The 23,226-nt window shown below is 40.9% G+C and overlaps 1 protein-coding gene across 2 annotated transcripts in view; it reads right to left on the bottom strand.

The window, feature by feature from the left end:
- Positions 1-976: 976 nt before the first annotated feature.
- Positions 977-23,226, bottom strand: part of LOC124544745 (anoctamin-1-like) — a 154,703-nt gene continuing 132,453 nt past the window's right edge. For both annotated transcript variants that reach the window (XM_047123406.1, XM_047123405.1), the window contains 2 exons: positions 14,007-14,112; positions 977-2,285 (listed from right to left, as the gene is read on the bottom strand). In XM_047123406.1, coding sequence (XP_046979362.1) covers positions 1,947-2,285; positions 14,007-14,112 — 445 coding nt within the window. In that variant the 3' untranslated portion in view covers positions 977-1,946. The remainder of the gene's footprint in view (positions 2,286-14,006; positions 14,113-23,226) is intronic.

Genomic DNA, 23,226 nt, shown 5'->3' on the forward strand with positions numbered 1-23,226 from the left:
AGCACATAATGTTTCATGCACTGAAAAAGAGGTAGTGTAGCCAGCACCTATAACGGACAGGGAACCAGGGAACCATGTATTATTGTGCACAGTTATGAAACACACAATAAAAACAGCATTCGAGATCAGCAGTTTAACAGTTTCTTGGTGGTAAAGGTTGACAGAAATACTATGTTTCCAAAGTATGTAGATTTCTGCTGATTCGTGGCAAGGAAATCTATTCTTTTCCCACATGCTTAGAATTGTGGTGCATGCAGAAATTAAGAGTCCCTACAGTAGACAACTAGAATTGTGTCAATCTCAATCAAGACATATCACGATATTTCTGGTTTTCATATTGGTTTCTGAGGACACGCGCGCGCGCACACGCACTCACACACACACACACACACACACACACACACCACACACACACACACACACACACACACACACACAAAACTGTGTTTGTCCATGTACATGTGAGTAATAGCATTTGGATTATAGTATGGCAAGATCTACTGAAATGGCAATCATGACACACAGGTTTAAGTGGAAGAACAGAAGGCGGATGAACAAAAACAGGTAACACACTCATTTTCATTGTGGTAATGGCCACACAAACAGTGCTCTTTTCAAAGAATATTCTTCTAAAACTGAATCAGTCTATACTGAATGCTGACAGGAACCTGATGGCATCAGATGATGCATGAAGCACATGGCACAGAACAGCACTTAGGGCAACTCACACATAAACACAGTACAATGCAACAGCCTCGAGGACAACAGTCAAGCACCTCATAGAGAATGTGTCACACAATAATAGATTATGCTGATAGCACAGAAGGGCAACAGTGCAAACAGTGCTAGCTAATGCAATTTCCTCTTATTCCATTTCTTTTCATACCAGTTTGGTGTGGTACATCTCTTTTAGTTGTTTTGATAGCATGTATTGTGTGCCAAACAAAGACTGAACAGATAAGTAAGTGCAAATCTGTTCTGAGATGTAATACTGTAATACAATTTTGTATGCCACAATGTCAAAAACTAAGGCAGTGGCACATACAACCCATGGGACTTTCCCTATGGCTGTGCTGTATTTTTTTCTGTACTTGGTGATACAAAATGATACTATTAAAAGCTCTGACCAACCAATAATTGACATGGAAGCACAAAATATTCTTGACAACATGCCATAACTGCTTAATTTCCTTTGCTTGATATGATCAAGTCTAATATACAAAATGAAGTATGATATGTAACACCAATAATGTCAAAACATCTGTAAAGCTTTAACATTACAATATACTTGGTATTATGTTAGACTATTAAGAAATTCAAAGAGTTAAAATTGACTACACTTAGTGTAGTAGGAACTAATATCACTTTGTGATTTGTCACTAGTGTTCCAAACAATGTGTCATTATTTTTAAAATACTAGCACAACAATCCTACACAAAGCTGGATATTTAACTGTTAAGAGATAAAATAGTTTTCCATCTATATTGCACAACCTGTCACAGCCTTCCAATGCAATTGAAATTTCATGCAGAGATTGAAAATATTGCATGAACTCATTAATAAAATATTGTACATTAAATATGAATGGAATTGTTTCTGCATAGCAGCTTCTCATCACAATATTGTTGATGATATTTATTACAAAAAACACTTAAATTTAAAATATGGGCAATATGTTGTAATACCTTCTATACTTGGAGTAAATATTATGGCAGGAATACATACAAATTTAGACATCAAAACACATAAAACACCTTCAATACATTATAACTTTTAACAACTTTACAAATGAAATATATTCTCTTTTTTGGTCACTGTACTCACTGAGTGGTTTATTTACCACAATTTGGTTACATTACCTTTCAAAAGTTTCATTATGTGAATATATTATATTCTTTAATAGGTAGCAATGCGAAAAAGGCAGTGTGTGTGCACAGGAGCTGGCTTCAAACAGCAACAGGCCCCGACTGCGACGTTCCCCGACCGACTCCAATACTGTTCTCTGTAGGCAAACCAACTCCTGCTAAGTCCAATTCAGAACCTGTCATCTTGTGCCAAAAAACAGTTGCTGGCCCGTCCCCATCATCAGAATCATCATCATTTTCTGTTCCTCCTCCCAACAACAAGTCACCCTCTTCTGGTATGTCACCCCGTGCCCTCATCGCCTCTTGTCTTATGATGATCTCATTAGTTATGTATGTCTCACGGCGGATCTGGTCACGCAAATCACCTGGCATATCAGGTATTCCCCATCGGACAAGTATCATCACAAGGGCTACCACATTCTGTAAATAAAAATACCTAAAGTTTTGCAAAAATAGACATAATGTCTTATGGGATAACAGCAATCAGTGATTTTATAATGTTACTAAATTATACCTAAAGTTGTTGTCATCACAAGCACACTCTGCTGCATATTCAGTACATAAAGAAACTTTTTGTGATGGCACTAAATTTGTTGCAGCGACAAATGCAAGTCCTCAGATTTTTTTGTTTTTCTCATATGTACATAATATATGGACTATAAAATATACGAACAGTGCATTTAAATGACTTATCCTACCATAGTGTGGTTTGGGAATTTTGTAAGAATAATGAATGCTGTTGCGTTTACTATTTTGGAGGAGACGCTGAGATGCAGACAGGCACAACACACAGACAGTCACACAAGCAAAACTATCAAGCATGGGTTCAGTGGCCAGACACAGTGTGTGTGCGTGTGTGTGTGTGTGTGTGTGTGTGCATATGCACGCGCGGGCGCACATGAGGGGGGGGGGGGGGGAGAGAGGGAGAGAGAGAGAGAGAGAGAGAGAGAGAGAGAGAGAGAGAGAGAGAGTATTGGAATGAGGGGGGGGGGGGGTGCAAGAATGTGTGTGTGTTTTCTACTTTATAAGAAGGCCTTTTGGCTGTAAGGTCACATGTATAGCAGTCTTAATTGTGGCTGTCTGTGACTCAACATATGCTGTATGTGGTGAATGGCAGTCTATCCTTTTCATAATATTGTCATTATATCATCTTGGATTTTCCACTGTTTGATTTTTCCATTTGCCTGTATATTCATTAACCTACTCAGTTTTGTTTTTGCTTTTTGCAGATGGGATTTATTTCATATCCAAGCATACATGGCAGGTCTCCCAGAAGTGTTCGTTATGTGGCAGCATCTTGGGGAGGGGGCAAAGCATGGCTTACACAACAGCTTCTCACTTTGCACTGTTCACAGGTGCACTGTAATGTGAAACTGCTCACTTTACTGTAGCTACAAAAGATACACACTTGAACTTTTGCAGTAATAACAAATTGCTTAAAAAGATGGGTTTTCCTGTCATTATGGTCACCACAAAGACACAAATTTCAGGAAACATTTGATTCATTGACAGTATTTGTATGAAGAAATTCCACATTCAATTCTATAAAACCAGTTGCTGTTCAATGTAATTAGTTGTAGAGGCTTCACTTAAAAATGGCTCAGCAGCTGTAGCTGACGCAAATAAACACTATTTTTAGCAAATATACCGGGTGATCAAAAAGTCAGAATAAATTTGAAAACTTAATAAACCACGGAATAATGTAGATAGAGGTAAAAATTGACACACATGCTTGGAATGACATGGGGTTTTATTAGTTAAAAGAGAGGCTGATAAACACCTGCTGGAACATACTATGTGTATGCAGGATGGCGCTCCACCCCATACTGCTAGATGTGTGAAAGATCTCTTGCGCGCACCGTTTGGTGATGATCGTGTGCTCAGCCACTACTTTCGTCATGCTTGGCCTCCCAGGTACCCAAGACCTCAGTCCGTGCGATTATTGCCTTTGGGGTTACCTGAAGTCGCAAGTGTATCGTGATCGACCGACATCGCTAGGGATGCTGAAAGACAACATCTGATGCCAATGCCTCACCATAATTCCGGACATGCTTTAGAGTGCTGTTCAGAACATTATCCCTCGACTACAGCTATTGTTGAGGAATGATTGTGGAAATATTGAGCATTTCCTGTAAAGAACATCATCTTTGCTTTGTCTTACTTTGTTATGCTAATTATTGCTATTCTGATCAGCTGAAGTGCCAACTGTCTGACATTTTTTTAACTTTTGTATTTTTTTGGTTCTAATAAAACCCCATGTCATTCCAAGCATGTGTGTCAATTTGTACCTCTATCTACATTATTCCGTGATTTATTCAGTTTTCAAATTTATACTGACTTTTTGATCACCCGGTACAATCCTGGCAGTGATGTCATCCTTCAAGTCAGAATAACCTTTTAGCATCATGCAAGAAAACACAAAAGTAATGAAAATATAGTACATACACTGCTCACGTAATTTGTGAAGTGATTTCATTAACTACCATCTATTGATGAAAGGAGAAAATATAAAGATACAGTAAATGACCATTTGTATGAATATCAAGAGCTCAGATGGAAACCCAGTTCTAAGCAAAGAAGAGAAAGCAGAAAGGTGGAAGGAGTATATAGAGGGTCTATTTGTATTTGAGGACAATATTATGGAAATGAAAGGGGACGTAGATGAAGATGAATTGGGAGATATGATACTGTGTGAAGAGTTTAACAGAGCTCTGAAAGACCTAAGTCGAAACAAGGCCCCGGGAGTACACAACATTTCATTAGAACTACTGACAGCTTCGGGAGAGCCAGCCCTGACAAAACTCTACCATCTGGTGAGCAAGATATATAGACAGGCAAAATACCCTCAGACGTCAAGAAAAATATAGTAATTCCAATCCCAAAGAAAGCAGGCGTTGACAGATGTGAAAATTACCGAACTACCAGTTTAATAAGCCACAGCTGGTAAATACTAACACGAATTCTTTACAGACAAATGGAAAAACTAGTAGAAGCCGACCTCGGGGAAGATCAGTTTGGATTCTGTACAAATGTTAGAACACATTGTTGACTGGAATACTCTCTTTCAAATTCTGAAGGTGGCAAGGGTCAAATACAGGGAGCAAAAGACTGTTTGCAATTTGTACAGAAACCAGACAGCAGTTATAAGAGTTGAGGGGCATGAAAGGGAAGCAGTTGTTGGGAAGGGAGTGAGACAGGGTTGTAGCCTCTCCCCAATGTTATTCAATCTCTATATTGAGCAAGCAATAAAGGAAACAAAGCAAAACTTTGGAGTAGGAATTAAAATCCATGGAGAAGAAATAAAAACTTTGAGGTTCGCCGACGACACTGCAATTCTGTCAGAGACAGCAAAGGGCATGGAAGAGCAGTTGAATGGAATGGACAGTGTCTTGAAAGCAGGATATAAGATGAACATCAACAAAAGCAAAACAAGGATAATGGAATGTAGTCAAATTAAATCGGGTGATGCTGAGGGTATTAGATTAGGAAATGAGACACTTAAAGTAGTAAATGAGTTCTGCTCTTTGGGGAGCAAAATAACTGATGATGGTCAAAGTAGAGAGGATACCAAATGTAGACTGGCAATGGCAAGAAAAGCATTTCTGAAGATGAGAAATTTGTTAACATCGAGTATAGATCTAAATGTCAGGAAGTCGTTTCTGAAAGTATTAGTATGGAGTGCAGCCATGGATGAAAGTGAAATGTGGACGATAAATAGTTTGGACAAGAAGAGAATAATAGCTTTAGAAATGTGGTGCTACAGAAGAATGCTGCAGATTAGATGGGTAGATCATATAACTAATGAGGAGGTGTTGAATAGAACTGAGAAGAAACAAATTTGTGGCAAAACTTGACTAGAAGAAGGGATTGGTTGGTAGGGCATGTTCTGAGGCATCAAGGGATACCCAATTTAGTATTGGAGGGCAGCGTGGAGGGTAAAAATCGTAGAGGGAGACCAAGAGGTGAATACACTCAGCAGATTCAGAAGGCTGTAGGTTGCAGTAGGTACTGGGAGATGATGAAGCTTGCACTGGGTAGAGTAGCATGGAGAGCTGCATCAAATCAGTCTCTGGACTGAAGACCACAACAACAACAACAACACTATAGCAGTGTTGCCAAAATTTATGCTCTACCAATAATGGTGCATTATGATTAAAAAGGCAGGGAGTATCAGATTAATTGGTTATGAGAGACATTTTCAATTTGGTTCCTGATGTCTGTTGGCCATCATGGCTTTTTATTTCATTACGAGAATTTTAAAGCTGAATGCTGCAGCTTATTGCACATACTTCTGAAAAATAGTGAAGTACATTTCCTATATATATATAAAAACAAAGATGATGTGACTTACCAAATGAAAGTGCTGGCAGGTCGACAGACACACAAACATACACACAAAATTCAAGCTTTCGCAACAAACTGTTGCCTCATCAGGAAAGAGGGAAGGAGAGGGAAAGACGAAAGGATGTGGGTTTTAAGGGAGAGGGTAAGGAGTCATTCCAATCCCGGGAGCGGAAAGACTTACCTTAGGGGGAAAAAAGGACAGGTATACACTCGCACACACACACACATATCCATCCACACATATACAGACACAAGCAGACATATTTGAAGACAAAGAGTTTGGGCAGAGATGTCAGTCGAGGCAGAAGTGCAGAAGCAAAGATGATGTTGAATGACAGGTGAGGTATGAGTGGCAGCAACTTGAAATTAGCGGAGATTGAGGCCTGGTGGATAACGGGAAGAGAGGATATATTGAAGAGCAAGTTCCCATCTCCGGAGTTCGGATATGTTGTTGTTAGTGGGAAGTATCCAGATAACCCGGACGGTGTAACACTGTGCCAAGATGTGCTGGCCGTGCACCAAGGCATGTTTAGCCACAGGGTGATCCTCATTACCAACAAACACTGTCTGCCTGTGTCCATTCATGCGAATGGACAGTTTGTTGCTTGTCATTCCCACATAGAATGCGTCACAGTGTAGGCAGGTCAGTTGGTAGATCACATGGGTGCTTTCACACATGGCTCTGCCTTTGATCGTGTACACCTTCCGGAAAGTATCCAGAAGTATCATCCCTGCCGCCCCATTGTAGCTGGTTACCAAGCCCCCACAGAACGTATCTCTGGCTACGTAGATCAACACCTTCAACCCATTACGTGCAGTCTCCCATCCTTCATCAAAGACACCAACCACTTTCTCAAACGCCTGGAATCCTTACCCAATCCGTTACCCCCAGAAACCATCCTTGTAACCATTGATGCCACTTCCTTATACACAAATATCCCGCACATCCAGGGCCTCGCTGCGATGGAGCACTTCCTTTCACGCCGATCACCTGCCACCCTACCTAAAACCTCTTTCTCCTCATTACCTTAGCCAGCTTCATCCTGACCCACAACTTCTTCACTTTTGAAGGCCAGACATACCAACAATTAAAGGGAACAGCAATGGGTACCAGGATGGCCCCTTCGTACGCCAACCTATTCATGGGTTGCTTAGAGGAAGCCTTCTTGGTTACCCAGGCCTGCCAACCCAAAGTTTGGTACAGATTTATTGATGACATCTTCATGATCTGGACTCACAGTGAAGAAGAACTCCAGAATTTCCTCTCCAACCTCAACTCCTTTGGTTCCATCAGATTCACCTGGTCCTACTCCAAATCCCATGCCACTTTCCTTGATGTTGACCTCCACCTGTCCAATGGCCAGCTTCACACGTCCGCCCACATCAAACCCACCAACAAGCAACAGTTCCTCCATTACGACAGCTGCCACCCATTCCACATCAAACGGTCCCTTCCCTACAGCCTAGGTCTTCGTGGCAAACGAATCTGCTCCAGTCCGGAATCCCTGAAGCATTACACCAACAACCTGACAACAGCTTTCGCATCCCGCAACTACCCTCCCGACCTGGTACAGAAGCAAATAACCAGAGCCACTTCCTCATCCTCTCAAACCCAGAACCTCCCACAGAAGAACCACAAAAGTGCCCCACTTGTGACAGGATACTTTCCGGGACTGGATCAGATTCTGAATGTGGCTCTCCAGCAGGGTTACGACTTCCTCAAATCTTGCCCTGAAATGAGATCCATCCTTCATAAATAGTCCCCACTCCACCAAGAGTGTCTTTCCGCCGTCCACCTAACCTTCGTAACCTCTAAGTTCATCCCTATGAAATCCCCAAACCACCTTCCCTACCCTCTGGCTCCTACCCTTGTAACCGCCACCGGTGTAAAACCTGTCCCATGCACCCTCCCACCACCACCTACTCCAGTCCTGTAACCCGGAAGGTGTACAAGATCAAAGGCAGAGCCATGTGTGAAAGCACCCACGTGATTTACCAACTGACCTGCCTACACTGTGAAGCTTTCTATGTGGGAATGACCAGCAACAAACTGTCCATTCGCATGAATGGACACAGGCAGACAGTGTTTGTTGGTAATGAGGATCACCCTGTGGCTAAACATGCCTTGGTGCACGGCCAGCACATCTTGGCACAGTGTTACACCGTCCGGGTTATCTGGATACTTCCCACCAACACCAACCTATCCGAACTCCGGAGATGGGAACTTGCTCTTCAATATATCCTCTCTTCCCGTTATCCACCACGCCTCAATCTCCGCTAATTTCAAGTTGCCGCCACTCATACCTCACCTGTCATTCAACAACATCTTTGCCTCTGCACTTCTGCCTCGACTGACATCTCTGCCCAAACTCTTTGTCTTTAAATATGTCTGCTTGTGTCTGTATATGTGTGGATGGATATGTGTGTGTGTGCGAGTGTATACCCGTCCTTTTTTCCCCCTAAGGTAAGTCTTTCCGCTCCCGGGATTGGAATGACTCCTTACCCTCTCCCTTAAAACCCACATCCTTTCGTCTTTCCCTCTCCTTCCCTCTTTCCTGATGAGGCAACAGTTTGTTGCGAAAGCTTGAATTTTGTGTGTATGTTTGTGTGTGTGTCGACCTGCCAGCACTTTCATTTGGTAAGTCACATCATCTTTGTGTGTGTGTGTGTGTGTGTGTGTGTGTGTGTGTGTGTGTGTATATATATATATATATATATATATATATATATATATATATATATATATATATATTTTGCAATTATGTCTTGGGCTGGATGATTAATAAGAGTTTCTTCTTCAAACCAATAACAGGAACACACTAAAACTCCACCACCTGAAAGTGACTGTCTACATGCTGTGTAATATTTTAAAATCCTAAATGTGTGTAACTTAAAGTTACACACAAGTTGGGAATATGTATAAAGAGAGGAAATACAAAGAACTCTTTCAGGCGTCAACTGCAAATAAACACAATTCACTAACAAAAGAAACAATAACAAGGAAATTATGAGCTCCTTAAGATACACTATTGGCCATTAAAATTGCTACACCAAGAAGAAATGCAGATGATAAACGGGTATTCAATGGACAAATATATTATACTAGAACTGACATGTGATTAAATTTTCACCCAATTCGGGTGCATAGATCCTGAGAAATCAGTACCCAGAACAACCACCTCTGGCCGTAATAACAACCTTCATACACCTGGGCGATGAGTCAAACAGAGCTTGGATGGCGTGTACAGGTACAGCTGCCCATGCAGCTTCAACACAATACCACAGTTCAGCAAGAGTAGTGACTGCCGTATTGTGACGAGCCAGTTGCTCAGCCACCATTGACCAGACTTTTTAATTGGTGAGAGATCTAGATAATGTGCTGGCCAGGGCAGCAGTCGAACATTTTCTGTATCCAGGAAGGCCCGTACAGGACTTGCAACATGCGGTCGTGCATTATCCTGCTGAAATGTAGGGTTTCGCAGGGATCAAATGAAGGGTAGAGCCACGAGTCATAATACGTCTGAAATGTAACGTCCACTGTTCAAAGTGCCGTCAATGCAAACAAGAGGTGACCGAGACCTGTAACCAATGGCACCCCATAACATCACGTCGGGTGATATGCCAGTATGGCAATGACGAATACACACTTCCAATGTGTGTTCACCGTGATGTCGCGAAACACGGATGTGACCATCATGATGCTGTAAACAGCACCTGGATTCGTCCGAAAAAATGACGTTTTGCCATTCGTGAATCCAGGTTCGCCGTTGAGTACACCATCACAGGCGCTCCTGTCTGTTATGCAGCGTCAAGGGTAACCGGAGCCATGATTTCCGAGCTGATAGTCCATGCTGCTGCAAACGTCATTGAACTGTTCATGCAGATTGTCGTCGTCTTGCAAACTTCCCCATCTGTTGACTCAGGGATCGAGACGTGCCTGCACGATCCGTTACAGCCATGCGGATAAGATGCCTGTTAGCCCAACTGCTAGTGATACGAGGCCATTGAGATCTAGCACGGCGTTCCGTATTACCCTCCCGAACCCACCAATTCCGTATTCTGCTAACAGTCACTGGATCTCGACCAACGCGAGCAGCAATGTTGCGATACGATAAACCCCAATCGCGATAGGCTACAATCCGACCTTTATGAAAGTCGAACAGGATGGTAGGCATTTCTCCTCCTTACACGACGCATCACATCAACGTTTCACCAAGCAACGCTGGTCAACTGTTGTTTGTGTATAAGAAATCGATTGGAAACTTTACTCATGTCAGCACGTTGTAGGTGTCGCCACCAGCGCCAACCTTGCGTGAATGCTCTGAAAAGCTAATCATTTGCATATCTCAGCATCTTCTTCCTGTTGGTTAAATTTTGCGTCTGTAGCACGTCATCTTCGTAGTGTGGCAATTTTAATGGCTAGTAGTGTACAATACAGTCACTTAACATACACAAAGTAAAACTGAGCTCCACCGAAAAAAATTTTGAGATTGTTCATGGATAGTTTCTGAGTATTTTGGTATAAGGAACCCCTGGTCTCTGGTGGCTTATTACAGAGTAATTACATTTTGTTTGATACCTTACCACCCCTTTACCTTCATATCATATTGCACTGAAAAGACAGGCACAACCGTGCTGACATTGACAATATGAATTACGCATCATGTTTTGAAACAAAGCTGTTCTATTCACTTGCTGTTGAAAACAGTAATGCTCACTTTACTCTTAACCCTGAAATACTACTCGATTCTTTCTCAGGTTTCTTTTTTCGGCAATGTTAGTTGTATGTCATCAGTGATACAAAGCAGTATGGGTAGGTCTATACACCTCACATATGGGTTTACTGAATGCAATGGAAGAATGGCACAACATTTTTATGTTCCACTGTTTCCGCAGGGAAAGCAACCTTATCACAGTACTTTTGCACCTGTACATTAGGCACCCAAAAGAAACTATGTTCTATGTTGTAGATTTTGGTGACTGCATATCACATGCTTTCTCACTGTTTTAAAGGTATTTGGGGTAACAAATTGAGTAAATCATAACTACATTATTATGCTATAAAGAGCCTCAGGAGATCACAGGTCCCATATACCAAAATACTCAAAAAACAGCCCCAGCCCTGAACTACCTACTTAAATTTTTGTTGGTGGAGTTCAGGTTTATCCTATAATAAACTTATTTTTATTTATATCTCAACCAAATAATTTAAAAAGTAAACCATATAACAGATGGAACCCTTACAATACATTATCTACCAAAGCAGGTAATCATTTGCATGAACACTGATCGACACACTCCAGTTGTTGCCCATAAAAATTATGGGTGTGCTGTGATTTTCCTACACAATAAGCGTTCAAAGGATCTCCGAGTGTGCCTTTCCCAATTGTTCCTTCACAATGCAATACTTCCAAGCAGTGACAGTTGGAAATCAGTTGTTCACACTCTTTTACTAGTTCGGAGAGCCGCTACAAGGATGTTCCTGCTTTCAGATGGTGCTATGTGACTTGAAGCACATATTATAGGTGTGATCAGTTTCCACACATTTGTTGTTACTGTGTGCTTCCATAGTTGTCTTGATTACAAAAGTTTGTCATAAAATTGGGGACAGATTGCAGGATGAAGAAATTCTGGGGCAACATGAAGAATCTAGTTCCAAAATTAGCAACAACTGTTTTGAAACTGATGACACTGTTCCTGAAACAGGTGGTAATCTGGTTTTCTCCTTCATGTTATAAGCAGAAGCCACACAATAAATATTTACTACTTCTAGGGACAGCAGAAGTCACTGTGGCCCAACTGGAATGTGTTAAAAGCAAGAGATGTTGAATTTTGTATGTATTTCTTGAATAACTCAAAACCCAAAAGCTCCAGTGAAAACATATCTCAATTCAAAATTAAACTATATTAAGTTTCCTACAAAAAAGGCCCTATTCCTTTTTTCTCCAGGGTTAATAGTTTGTGTGAGAGAGCACAAACATATTGAAAATCTTGCATGAAGCACGTGCGCTGTAGCTTAGGTTGTTGTTCTTGACCAATTAAAGGTAGTTTATCGACTTGACAGATCACGTGTGTGCCGTATCAAACTGTTCGCCTCAGCTTCCTCTACACTACAGATCATGAACAATACCAATGTTTGAATAATACAGAGAATAAATAACAATGTAAATTACTGTGTTCTGTCTCAGAAACCAGTCAGAATACGGTATATGTCCACAGGAAGTTTTTTGTTCAGAATTACTAATACTTCCATCCCCTCAAAGTGTACCGTATTTACTCGAATCTAAGCCGCACCTGAAAAATGAGACTCGAAATAAAGGAAAAAAAATTCCCGTATCTAGGCCGCACCTGAAATTTGAGACTCGAAATTCAAGGGGAGAGAAAAGTTTTAGGCCACACCTCCAAATCGAAACAAAGTTGGTCCATTGTAATACGAGACACAATTTAGGTCGAATGAATGACGATACAGCTACAGTAGTTTGGCTTGAGTCGTAAGCTTAGCAGTTAAGCTTTACCAGGTAGCCATTGCTATGCGTCAGGCGCTCCATCCGTATTTATACGGGTACCCTTCCTTTTTCACGTGCTTCGTTTGGTTTGAATTGATTGCTTATTTTGCTTTGATCTGATACGAGCCGTTTTGTTTGTTATAGGTGTTTACGTCACTCTAAGCAAAAAATGCATTACTGTACTGTGTCATGCATTGTTTGTCGCATTCTGATACTGCGTGTTTACGGCCTGTCGCCGCTCGCGGCATGGCTTGCTTTTGAGCGCGCTACCGCCGCTTACAATTAAAAAAAGAGAGAGAGGAATCGTTTCATTGGCGAAACAATGGCACGAGACTGCTATTTGTTGTTACTTACACTGCTGCTTTCTTTGGTAATGATCAACAAGAACCAAATAATATACTGCGTATGATAGAACATGTTCTGAACAAGAGTTAGGCGAAAATGTTTCTCCATTTGAACATCTTTGCGGCCGCTTCTTTAGTACGTCAAATTCTGCACAGAAATTAGAGTCATCTTAGAATTAAACATCTAGTCAGTTGCCGTGCTTCATTTCTGACTGTATCACTATTAGGCATAAGTATAATACGAATATAAACATGACACAATACGTATATTCTTCCGCGTTTGCTGTTGTCTCACTCTAGTTTCGTAGTTTATTAGGCAAACAGGATTTAAATGAGATAGCAGCAAACACGAAAGAATACATGGCAAAATGTTGATATTCGTATTATTCTCATGGTGAAGAGAATACTGCATGTGATTCACATTTCATCAGGTTCCTATTAGCAACCATCTCTTCTCACAGGTAGGAAAAAATTCAGAAAGTAGAGTTTGCCATATTGACAAACATCCCAGTCTTGCCAGTCGGATTTTCGTAGTACATTGAAATTCTGCTACATTCGAAGATGAACAATACGGAATTTGTATTTACCTCGTTGGATAATATATAAAAATGCAGTGGTCGAAACTTGGGGCGGAGAAAAAAAACTCGTCTTCCACCTTTTTTTTAAATTTATTTACTAACGCAGAGGTTCTGGCACCAGTATTCATCTTTGTGCCTACAAAGCATGCCTGTGTCGCTACATATATTCGATGGCAGAAGTTAGTTGTGGCGGCACCTACCAACATTTTTCAGAACTTCCGCTTGCTTTGCACTCGATTCTAAGCTGCAGGCGGCTTTTTGGATTACAAAAACTGGAAAAAAAAGTGCGGCTTAGATTCTAGTAAATACGGTATGCTTTCCTCGTGACTATTCCTGTCTTAATAACATAAGATTTATGGTTAAACTAACCTCAAACACAACAACAAAAGCAAGTCTGGCAGCTAGGACATGCCAGAACATTGCTGTTTTTTCATACTTGTTGGGTGACCAAGGAGGCTCGCGGAAATCAGGATACCTGAAATTCAAAAACCATGATATATAATAACAATAATATCAGAACAAATGAAACCTAAAAACTAAAATCTATGCATTACAATACCCCTGTTGGAATATCGAGAATATTATGAGGAGGACAGATTGTGACACATAGTAAAGACTACATACTGACAGGCACAACAAAGAGATTGTCACAATTCAGCTTTTGGCCAAAGCCTTCTTCAGAACAGAAAGGAAACACACACACACACACACACATATATATATAAAAAAACAAAGACGAGGTGACTTACCGAACAAAAGCGCTGGCAGGTCGATAGACACACAAACAAACACAAACATACACACAAAATTCAAGCTTTCGCAACAAACTGTTGCCTCATCAGGAAAGAGGGAAGGAGAGGGGAAGACGAAAGGAAGTGGGTTTTAAGGGAGAGGGTAAGGAGTCATTCCAATCCCGGGAGCGGAAAGACTTACCTTAGGGGGAAAAAAGGACAGGTATACACTCGCACACACGCACATATCCATCCACACATACAGACACAAGCAGTCTGCTTGTGTCTGTATGTGTGGATGGATATGTGCGTGTGTGCGAGTGTATACCTGTCCTTTTTTCCCCCTAAGGTAAGTCTTTCCGCTCCCGGGATTGGAATGACTCCTTACCCTCTCCCTTAAAACCCACTTCCTTTCGTCTTCCCCTCTCCTTCCCTCTTTCCTGATGAGGCAACAGTTTGTTGCGAAAGCTTGAATTTTGTGTGTATGTTTGTGTTTGTTTGTGTGTCTATCGACCTGCCAGCGCTTTTGTTTGGTAAGTCACCTCGTCTTTGTTTTTATATATAATTTTTCCCACGTGGAATGTTTCCTTCCATTACATTGATATCATTAATTTGAATCCAACAATTACGTTTGTTATTCTCACTGTTGCATTTCGAAATCTTTTCTGTCGTCTTATTTTCCTCTTTCTGTTTTTGCCAGTAGTTTCACTTTGTATTCACCTTCTCCTTTTTACCGTAATCTGCTATACTATTTTATCCCGCCTATATATATACCCAATAATACGTAACCCACTTCCAAACCATAACCAAAAAAATATATATATTTTTTTTTTTTTTTGCGGCTTTCAGCACTACCGCCGATATAATATCCACCGTTTCTAGTTCACAAACAGCTCCTTTCACCTTTTAAACAACCATTTCGGCCAGTTCTAATAACTTTCGCTTTATTTCCATTTCCGTTTTTCCCACATCACTGATCATTTTTAGCCGCTTCCCACAGGTTTTAACGCCATTATTTCTTCGTCAGACAATTGTTAGCCTCATTTTCATAATCTGCCACCACAATACCACTCCTTTTAATATACTACACGCAGTTTTTTCGAAATTTTCCCGAATTTCTCCGTCCTTTAACGTGTTTTGGCGGCAACACAACCACCTAACCTTTATGCACATCGTTGTCTACCAACCCAAGTCCAACATAGCCCAGCTGTAACCAACACCTTTTCGCCTTTTTTCATTCCAGATCGCCAGTTTCTTTCCGGTTCACCTTTATCTCTCCCCATATATTTTTATTTTTATTTTCATTTTCATTTCACCTCATGTTACACTTTCCACCTTCTAATACCATGTCACCCTCACAACACCCCCACAAAAGAAATATGTCTGCTTGTGTCTGTATGTGTGGATGGATATGTGCGTGTGTGCGAGTGTATACCTGTCCTTTTTTCCCCCTAAGGTAAGTCTTTCCGCTCCCGGGATTGGAATGACTCCTTACCCTCTCCCTTAAAACCCACTTCCTTTCGTCTTCCCCTCTCCTTCCCTCTTTCCTGATGAGGCAACAGTTTGTTGCGAAAGCTTGAATTTTGTGTGTATGTTTGTGTTTGTTTGTGTGTCTATCGACCTGCCAGCGCTTTTGTTCGGTAAGTCACCTCGTCTTTGTTTTTATATATAATTTTTCCCACGTGGAATGTTTCCTTCCATTATATATATATATATATATATATATATATATATATATATATATATATATATATATATATATATATATTCACACAAGCAAGCACAACTCGTGCACGCATGACCACCATCTCTGGCTGCTCCAGACAGAATGCAACTGTGTCGGACAGAAGCAGCAATCCAGAGGGGGGCAGGTTATGGATGAAGGGACAGAAGTGAATGCTGGATGATGGAGTGTGCAGTGCCTAGATGGCTGCAAGACAAAACATAACATGCTCAATTTCAATGGCTGTTTCAGAACCCAGGCCATCTGGATCCTCCTCTCCACCACCAGCTTTACTGAACTGCACAGATGAGTGTTGTCCTTATAATATCTTCTCAGCTGCAGAAATCATTCCGTTCTCAATCTACAGTAACCTACTGTCTCCACACCCTCTGTCAAACAGTTTCCATCCCTTCTCTCTCTCTCTCTCTCTCTCTCTCTCTCTCTCTCTCTCCTTTTCTGCTCCCAGTTTCGTCTCATCCCTGGTGGTGATGGCATCTTCCAGTGAGATAACTCACCGTATTGTACAGCCAGAATGGTGCTACAGAGGTCTGTAAAGCTGATAGTGAACTCACATTGATATTTTGCGCGCCAAATTCACCTGATCTGAACCAAACTGAACACCCCTGGGGCACTATATGACATCAACTCCACCTCTACAAATGACCATAACATAAAAGAATTACACGACCTGTGTGTAGGCACCTGGTGCAATATACCTCTCGAAACCTATCAAGGACTTGTTTAACCCTTACCATGCAGAAATGTTGCTATATTTTGTTCCAAAGGTGTACCAATACAATATTAAGCAGGAGTCATAAAGTTTTGGCCCATCAATGTTTATTAGAAGTATCAGTCCAAAAATGCAGTTGTGGCTTGTTTATTCTTGCAGATATCATAACTCACTGTCACACAAAGAGATGTAACAACAATATGCAGAACTTGGTGCTACTCATATGAGGAGGATCTGAGTATGCTGAACAAACTCATATTTTTCTGACAAATATTCTTTAATGATACAATATTCTCAGGTTTCAAGCTGTGTCAAGGGGTTAAAACTGCCAAAGAGCTTTTGGCAAAGATCTCCTTTACCACTGTCAAGTGGCTGACTGACTCCATTAACTGTTGTTGTTGTTGTTGTTGTTGTTGTTGTTGTGGTCTTCAGTCCTGAGACTGGTTTGATGCAGCTCTCCAAGCTACTCTATCCTGTGCAAGATCCTTCATCTCCCAGTACCTACTGCAACCCACATCCTTCTGAATCTGCTTAGTGTATTCATCTCTTGGTCTCCCTCTATGATTTTTACCCTCCACGCTGCCCTCCAATACTAAACTGGTGATCCCTTGATGCCTCAGAACATGTCCTACCAACTGATCCCTTCTTCTAGTTAAGTTGTACCACAAACTTCTCTTCTCCCCAATCCTATTCAATACTTCCTCATTAGTTATGTGATCTACCCATCTAATCTTCAGCATTCTTCTGTAGCACCACATTTCAAAAGCTTCTATTCTCTTCTTGTCCAAACTATTTATCGTCCATGTTTCACTTCCATACATGGCTACACTCCATGCAAATACTTTCAGAAACGACTTCCTGACACTTAAATCAATACTCAATGTTAACAAATTTCTCTTCTTCAGAATCGCTTTCCTTGCCGTTGCCAGTCTACATTTTATATCCTCTCTACTTCGACCATCATCAGTTATTTTGCTCCCCAAATAGCAAAACACCTTTACTACTTTAAGTGTCTCATTTCCTAATCTAATTCCCTCAGCATCACCCGACTTAATTCGACTACATTCCCTGATCCTCGTTTTGCTTTTGTTGATTTTCATCTTATATCCTCCTTTCAAGACACTGTCCATTCCGTTCAACTGCTCTTCCAAGTCCTTTGCTGTCTCTGACAGGATTACAATGTCATCAGCGAACCTCAAAGTTTTTATTTCTTCTCCATGAATTTTAATACCTACTCCGAATTTATCTTTTGTTTCCTTCACTGATTGCTCAATATAGAGATGAATAACATCGGGGAGAGGCTACAACCCTGTCTCACTCCCTTCCCAACCACTGCTTCCCTTTGATGTCCACCGACTCTTGTAACTGCAGTCTGGTTTCTGTACAAATTGTAAATAGCTTTTCGCTCCCTGTATTTTACTCCTGCCACCTTCAGAATTTGGAAGAGAGTATTCCAGTCAACATTGTCAAAAGCTTTCTCTAAGGCTACAAATGCTAGAAACGTAGGTTTGCCTTTCCTTAATCTTTCTTCTAAGATAAGTCGTAGGGTCAGTATTGCCTCACGTGTTCCAACATTTCTACGGAATCCAAACTGATCTTCCCCGAGGTTGGCTTCTACCAGTTTTTCCATTTGTCTGTAAAGAATTCGCGTTAGTATTTTGCATCTGTGACTTATTAAACTGATAGTTCGGTAATTTTCACATCTGTCAACACCTGCTTTCTTTGGGATTGGAATTATTATATTCGTCTTGAAGTCTGAGGGTATTTCGCCTGTCTCTTACATCTTGCTCACCAGATGGTAGAGTTTAGTCAGGGCTGGCTCTCTCAAGGCCGTCAGTAGTTCTAATGGAATGTTGTCTACTCCCGCGGGCTTGTTTCGACTGAGGTCTTTCAGTGCTCTGTCAAACTCTTCACGCAGTATCGTATCTCCTATTTCATCTTGATCTACATCCTCTTCCATTTCCATAATATTGTCCTCAAGTACATCGCCCTTGTATAGACCCTCTATATACTCCTTCCACCTTTCTATATCTCCTATTTCATCTTGATCTACATCCTCTTCCATTTCCATAATATTGTCCTCAAGTACATCGCCCTTGTATAGACCCTCTATATACTCCTTCCACCTTTCTATATCTCCTATTTCATCTTGATCTACATCCTCTTCCATTTCCATAATATTGTCCTCAAGTACATCGCCCTTGTATAGACCCTCTATATACTCCTTCCACCTTTCTGCTTTCCCTTCTTTGCTTAGAACTGGGTTTCCATCTGAGCTCTTGATATTCATATAAGTGGTTCTCTTTTCTCCAAAGGTCTCTCTAATTTTCCTGTAGGCAGTGTCTATCTTACCCCTAGTGATACACGCCTCTACATTCTTACATTTGTCCTCTAGCCATCCCTGCTTAGCCATTTTGCACTTCCTGTCGATATCATTTTTGAGACATTTGTATTCCTTTTTGCCTGCTTCATGTACTGCATTTTTATATTTTCTCCTTTCATCAATTAAATTCAATATTTCTTCTGTTACCCAAGGATTTCTACTAGCCCTCTTCTTTTTACCTACTTGATCATCTGCTGCCTTCACTACTTCATCCCTCAAAGCTACCCATTCTTCTTATGCTGTATTTTTTTCCCCCCATTCTTGTCAATTGTTCCCTTATGCTCTCCCTGAAACTCTGTAAAACCTCTGGTTTAGTCAGTTTATCCAGGTCCCATCTCCTTAAATTCCCACCTTTTTGCAGTTTCTTCAGTTTTAATCTACAGTTCATAACCAATAGATTGTGGTCAGAGTCCACATCTGCCCCTGGAAATGTCTTACAATTTAAAACCTGGTTCCTAAATCTCTGCCTTACCATTATATAATCTATCTGAAACCTGTCAGTATCTCCAGGCTTCTTCCATGTATACAATCTTCTTTTATGATTCTTGAACCAAGTGTTAGCTATGGCTAAGTTGTTCTCTGTGCAAAATTCAACCAGACGGCTTCCTCTTTCGTTTCTTACCTCCAATCCATATTCACCTACTACATTTCCTTCTCTCCCTTTCCCTACTGACGAATTCAGTCACCCATGACTATTAAATTTTTGTCTCCCTTCACTATCTGAATAATTTCTTTTATTTCATCATACATTTCTTCTAACCATTAACTATCTGAATAATTTCTTTTACCTCTTCGTACATTTCTTCAAACTCCTCTTCATCAGAGAAGCTAGTTGGCAAATAAACTTTTACTACTGTGGTGGGTGTGTGCTTCATGTCTGTCTACAATAATGCACTCACTATGCTGTTCATAGTAGCTTTGTCCACATTCCTTTTTTATATTATTAATTGTTAAACCTACTCGTTCATTGCCCCTATTTGATTTTGTGCTTATAACCCTGTATTCACTTGACCAGAAGTCCTGTTCCTCCTGTTACCAAACTTCACTAATCACCACTATATCTAACTTTAACCTATCCAGTTCACTTTCTAAATTTTCTAAGCTACATGCCCAATTAAGGGATCTAACATTCCACACTCCAATTGATAGATTGCCAGTTCTGTTTATCCTGATAATGACATCCTCCTAAGTAGTCCCTGCCTGGAGATCCGAATGGGGGACTATTTTACTCAAGAAGAGCCATAAAATAGAGTTGCATGCTCCCATGAAAAATTACAGCTGTAGTTTCCCCTTGCTTTCAGATGTTCATGTTACCAGTACGGCAAGTCCGCTTTGGATGATGTTACAAGACCAGATCAATCAATCAAACTGTGCTTATCTAACCGCAAGGTCATCAGTTATGTCACTGGTGCTCAGTGTCGCACCTTACATGGTAATGTTTTGGTGGCATGGCCATGATGTCTGCTTCAACTCCGGAATCACAAGATCCCAAGCCCAATTCAGTTGCAATTAACCATCTTTACAGAGGATGTTGTTAGATGTTTTGCCCTCTTTTGCTTCGTTTATTACACTAACCCAGAAGCTGTTGGTTCTTTCAATAATATAAGTCTTATCAAATGCAATTCAGTGTCCATTTTCTTGTGCATGTCCCACTATAGCTGATTTTTCGGGATAGTGTAGGTGGAAACACTTGTGTTTTATTCGGCACTGTTCAATAGTGAGGACAGTCTGATTGGCATACCTGAAACTGCCATGGAACCCAACATCCACAATAGTGAGGAAGACTTCGGAGCTCCTCAGTCAGTCATTGCCGGAAGAGATTGTTATTAAGAACCTCCTCCCTCAGGCACCCAGACCACCCGCGTTCTACAGTATGCCAAAGGTACATAAGATGGATACACTTTGAAGGCCTGTATTGAACACCATCAGATTGTTATCCAATAGACTTGCAAAGCATTTGGCCACCCTCCTCGTGTCACACATTGGACACTGTGCACATCATATCAGGAATACAGCAGATGTCATCGATCAAATTAAACATCTATGCTTTGGTGAAAAAGATACTATGGTTAGTTTTGATGTGGTTTCCCTATTCACATGTGTGCCCATCACAGACTCGGTAGACTTGCTGGTCAGACTCTTTGATGACACAATCATGAATTTATTTAAACATAACCTGATGACATTACATTTTTTACATGGTGGAGATATTTCTACCAGATGAGTGGTATTGCGACGGAGAGCCCATTAGCTCCAGCTGTAGCCAACCTCCTTATCGGGCATTTCAAGGACACCACCATAGACATGGCTCCTGTAAAGCCTAGTTGTTTTTATCACTATGTTGACAATATCTTCGTCATATGGCCTCATGGAAATGAAAAGCTGGAAGAGTTCCTGGAACACATCAACAACACCCACGACCACATAAAATTCATGATGGAAGGGAAGGATGCTTCCTTGCCATTCCTGGATGACGTCATCGACTGCAGACCCAATGGGTGTCATGGTCACAACATTTACCACATGCCCATCCACACAGATTAGTATCTGCACACCATCAGCTACCACTACACAGAAAACAAACGGTCTGTTTTGAGTATCTTGGACCATCAAGCTGAAACCGTCTCAGGTGCTGAAAACCTATTGAGGGAATTGAGCCACTAATGTAAAGTTTTCAAAGAAAATTGTTACAACAATAAACACATTTTACAAGCAGTTTCATCCAAGCCATGAAAGCAGAAGGCCTTCGGAAGGGATACAAAGAAGATAGTATTTTTACCACTTTGTGATTCAATAACAAAGAAGATTAGCCAGCTCTTGAAGAGACATAAAAATCGACAGAGTCTTTGTGTCCCCAGCAAATATCTGGCAACTAATGAAGCCTGTGAAAGACAATGTAGACCTCAGAACACATGGAATACACAACATATCATGTGGGTGTGGGCAGTCTTATGTTGGTCAGACTGTTCACACTATAGAACAGCGCCACATAAAACATGAAAGGTGTTTCTGCCTGTGTTATCCCGAAAAATCAGCTGTAGCAGAACATGCAGTAGACAATAGACACCAAATTACTTTTGCTAATACTTCTATTACTAAATGGAGCAATGGCTTTTAGAACAGCATAATAAACAAAGCAACAGAGATCAAAAAAATCTGACAACACTCTCAGTAACAATGGTGGATTGCAGCTGAGTACAGCCCTCCTTTGTACCATTGACCTTGCCATTAGTGGGGAGGCTTGCGTGCCTCAGCGATACAGATAATTGTACCATACATGCAATCACAATGGAGGAGTACCTGTTGAGAGGCCACACACACATGTGGTTCCTGCAGAGGAGATGCAGCCTTTTCAGTAGCTGCAGGGGCAACAGTCTTGGATGACTGACTGATCTGGCCTTTTAACATAAATCAAAATGGCCTTGCTGGTCTGGTACCGCAAATGTCTGAAAGCAAGGCGCATGCGGCTATACTTTATGGTTAAATGATGATGGGATCCTCCCGGGTAAAATATTCTTCAGGTAAAATAGTCTCCCATTCGGATCTCTGTGTGGGAACTACTCAGGAGGATGTCATTATCAGGAGAAATGGAAAACTGGCATTCTATGGATTGGAGTGTGGAACATCAGATCCCTTAATCGGGCAGGTAGGTCTGAAAATTTAAAAAGGGAACTGGATAGATTAAAGCTAGATATAGTGGGAATTAGTGAAGTTCAGTGGCAGGAGGAACAGGACTTCTGGTCACGTGAATACAGGATTATAAATACAAAATCAAATAGGGGTAATGCAGGAGAAGATAAGCAACTATGAACAGCATAGTGAACACATTTTGTAGCCAAGATAGACATGAAGCCTATACTTACCCAAGCAGTACAAGTTAATATGTTAACTAGCTCTGCAGATGTAAAAAATATTGAAGAAAGGTATGATGAGATAAAAGAAATTATTCAGATAGTTAAGTGAGATGAAAATTTAATATTCATGGGGGATTAGAAATTGATAGTAGGAAGAGAAGGAAAAGT

The sequence above is a fragment of the Schistocerca americana genome, chromosome 8 (assembly GCF_021461395.2).
Source record: "Schistocerca americana isolate TAMUIC-IGC-003095 chromosome 8, iqSchAmer2.1, whole genome shotgun sequence".
NCBI classification, from domain to species: domain Eukaryota; kingdom Metazoa; phylum Arthropoda; class Insecta; order Orthoptera; family Acrididae; genus Schistocerca; species Schistocerca americana.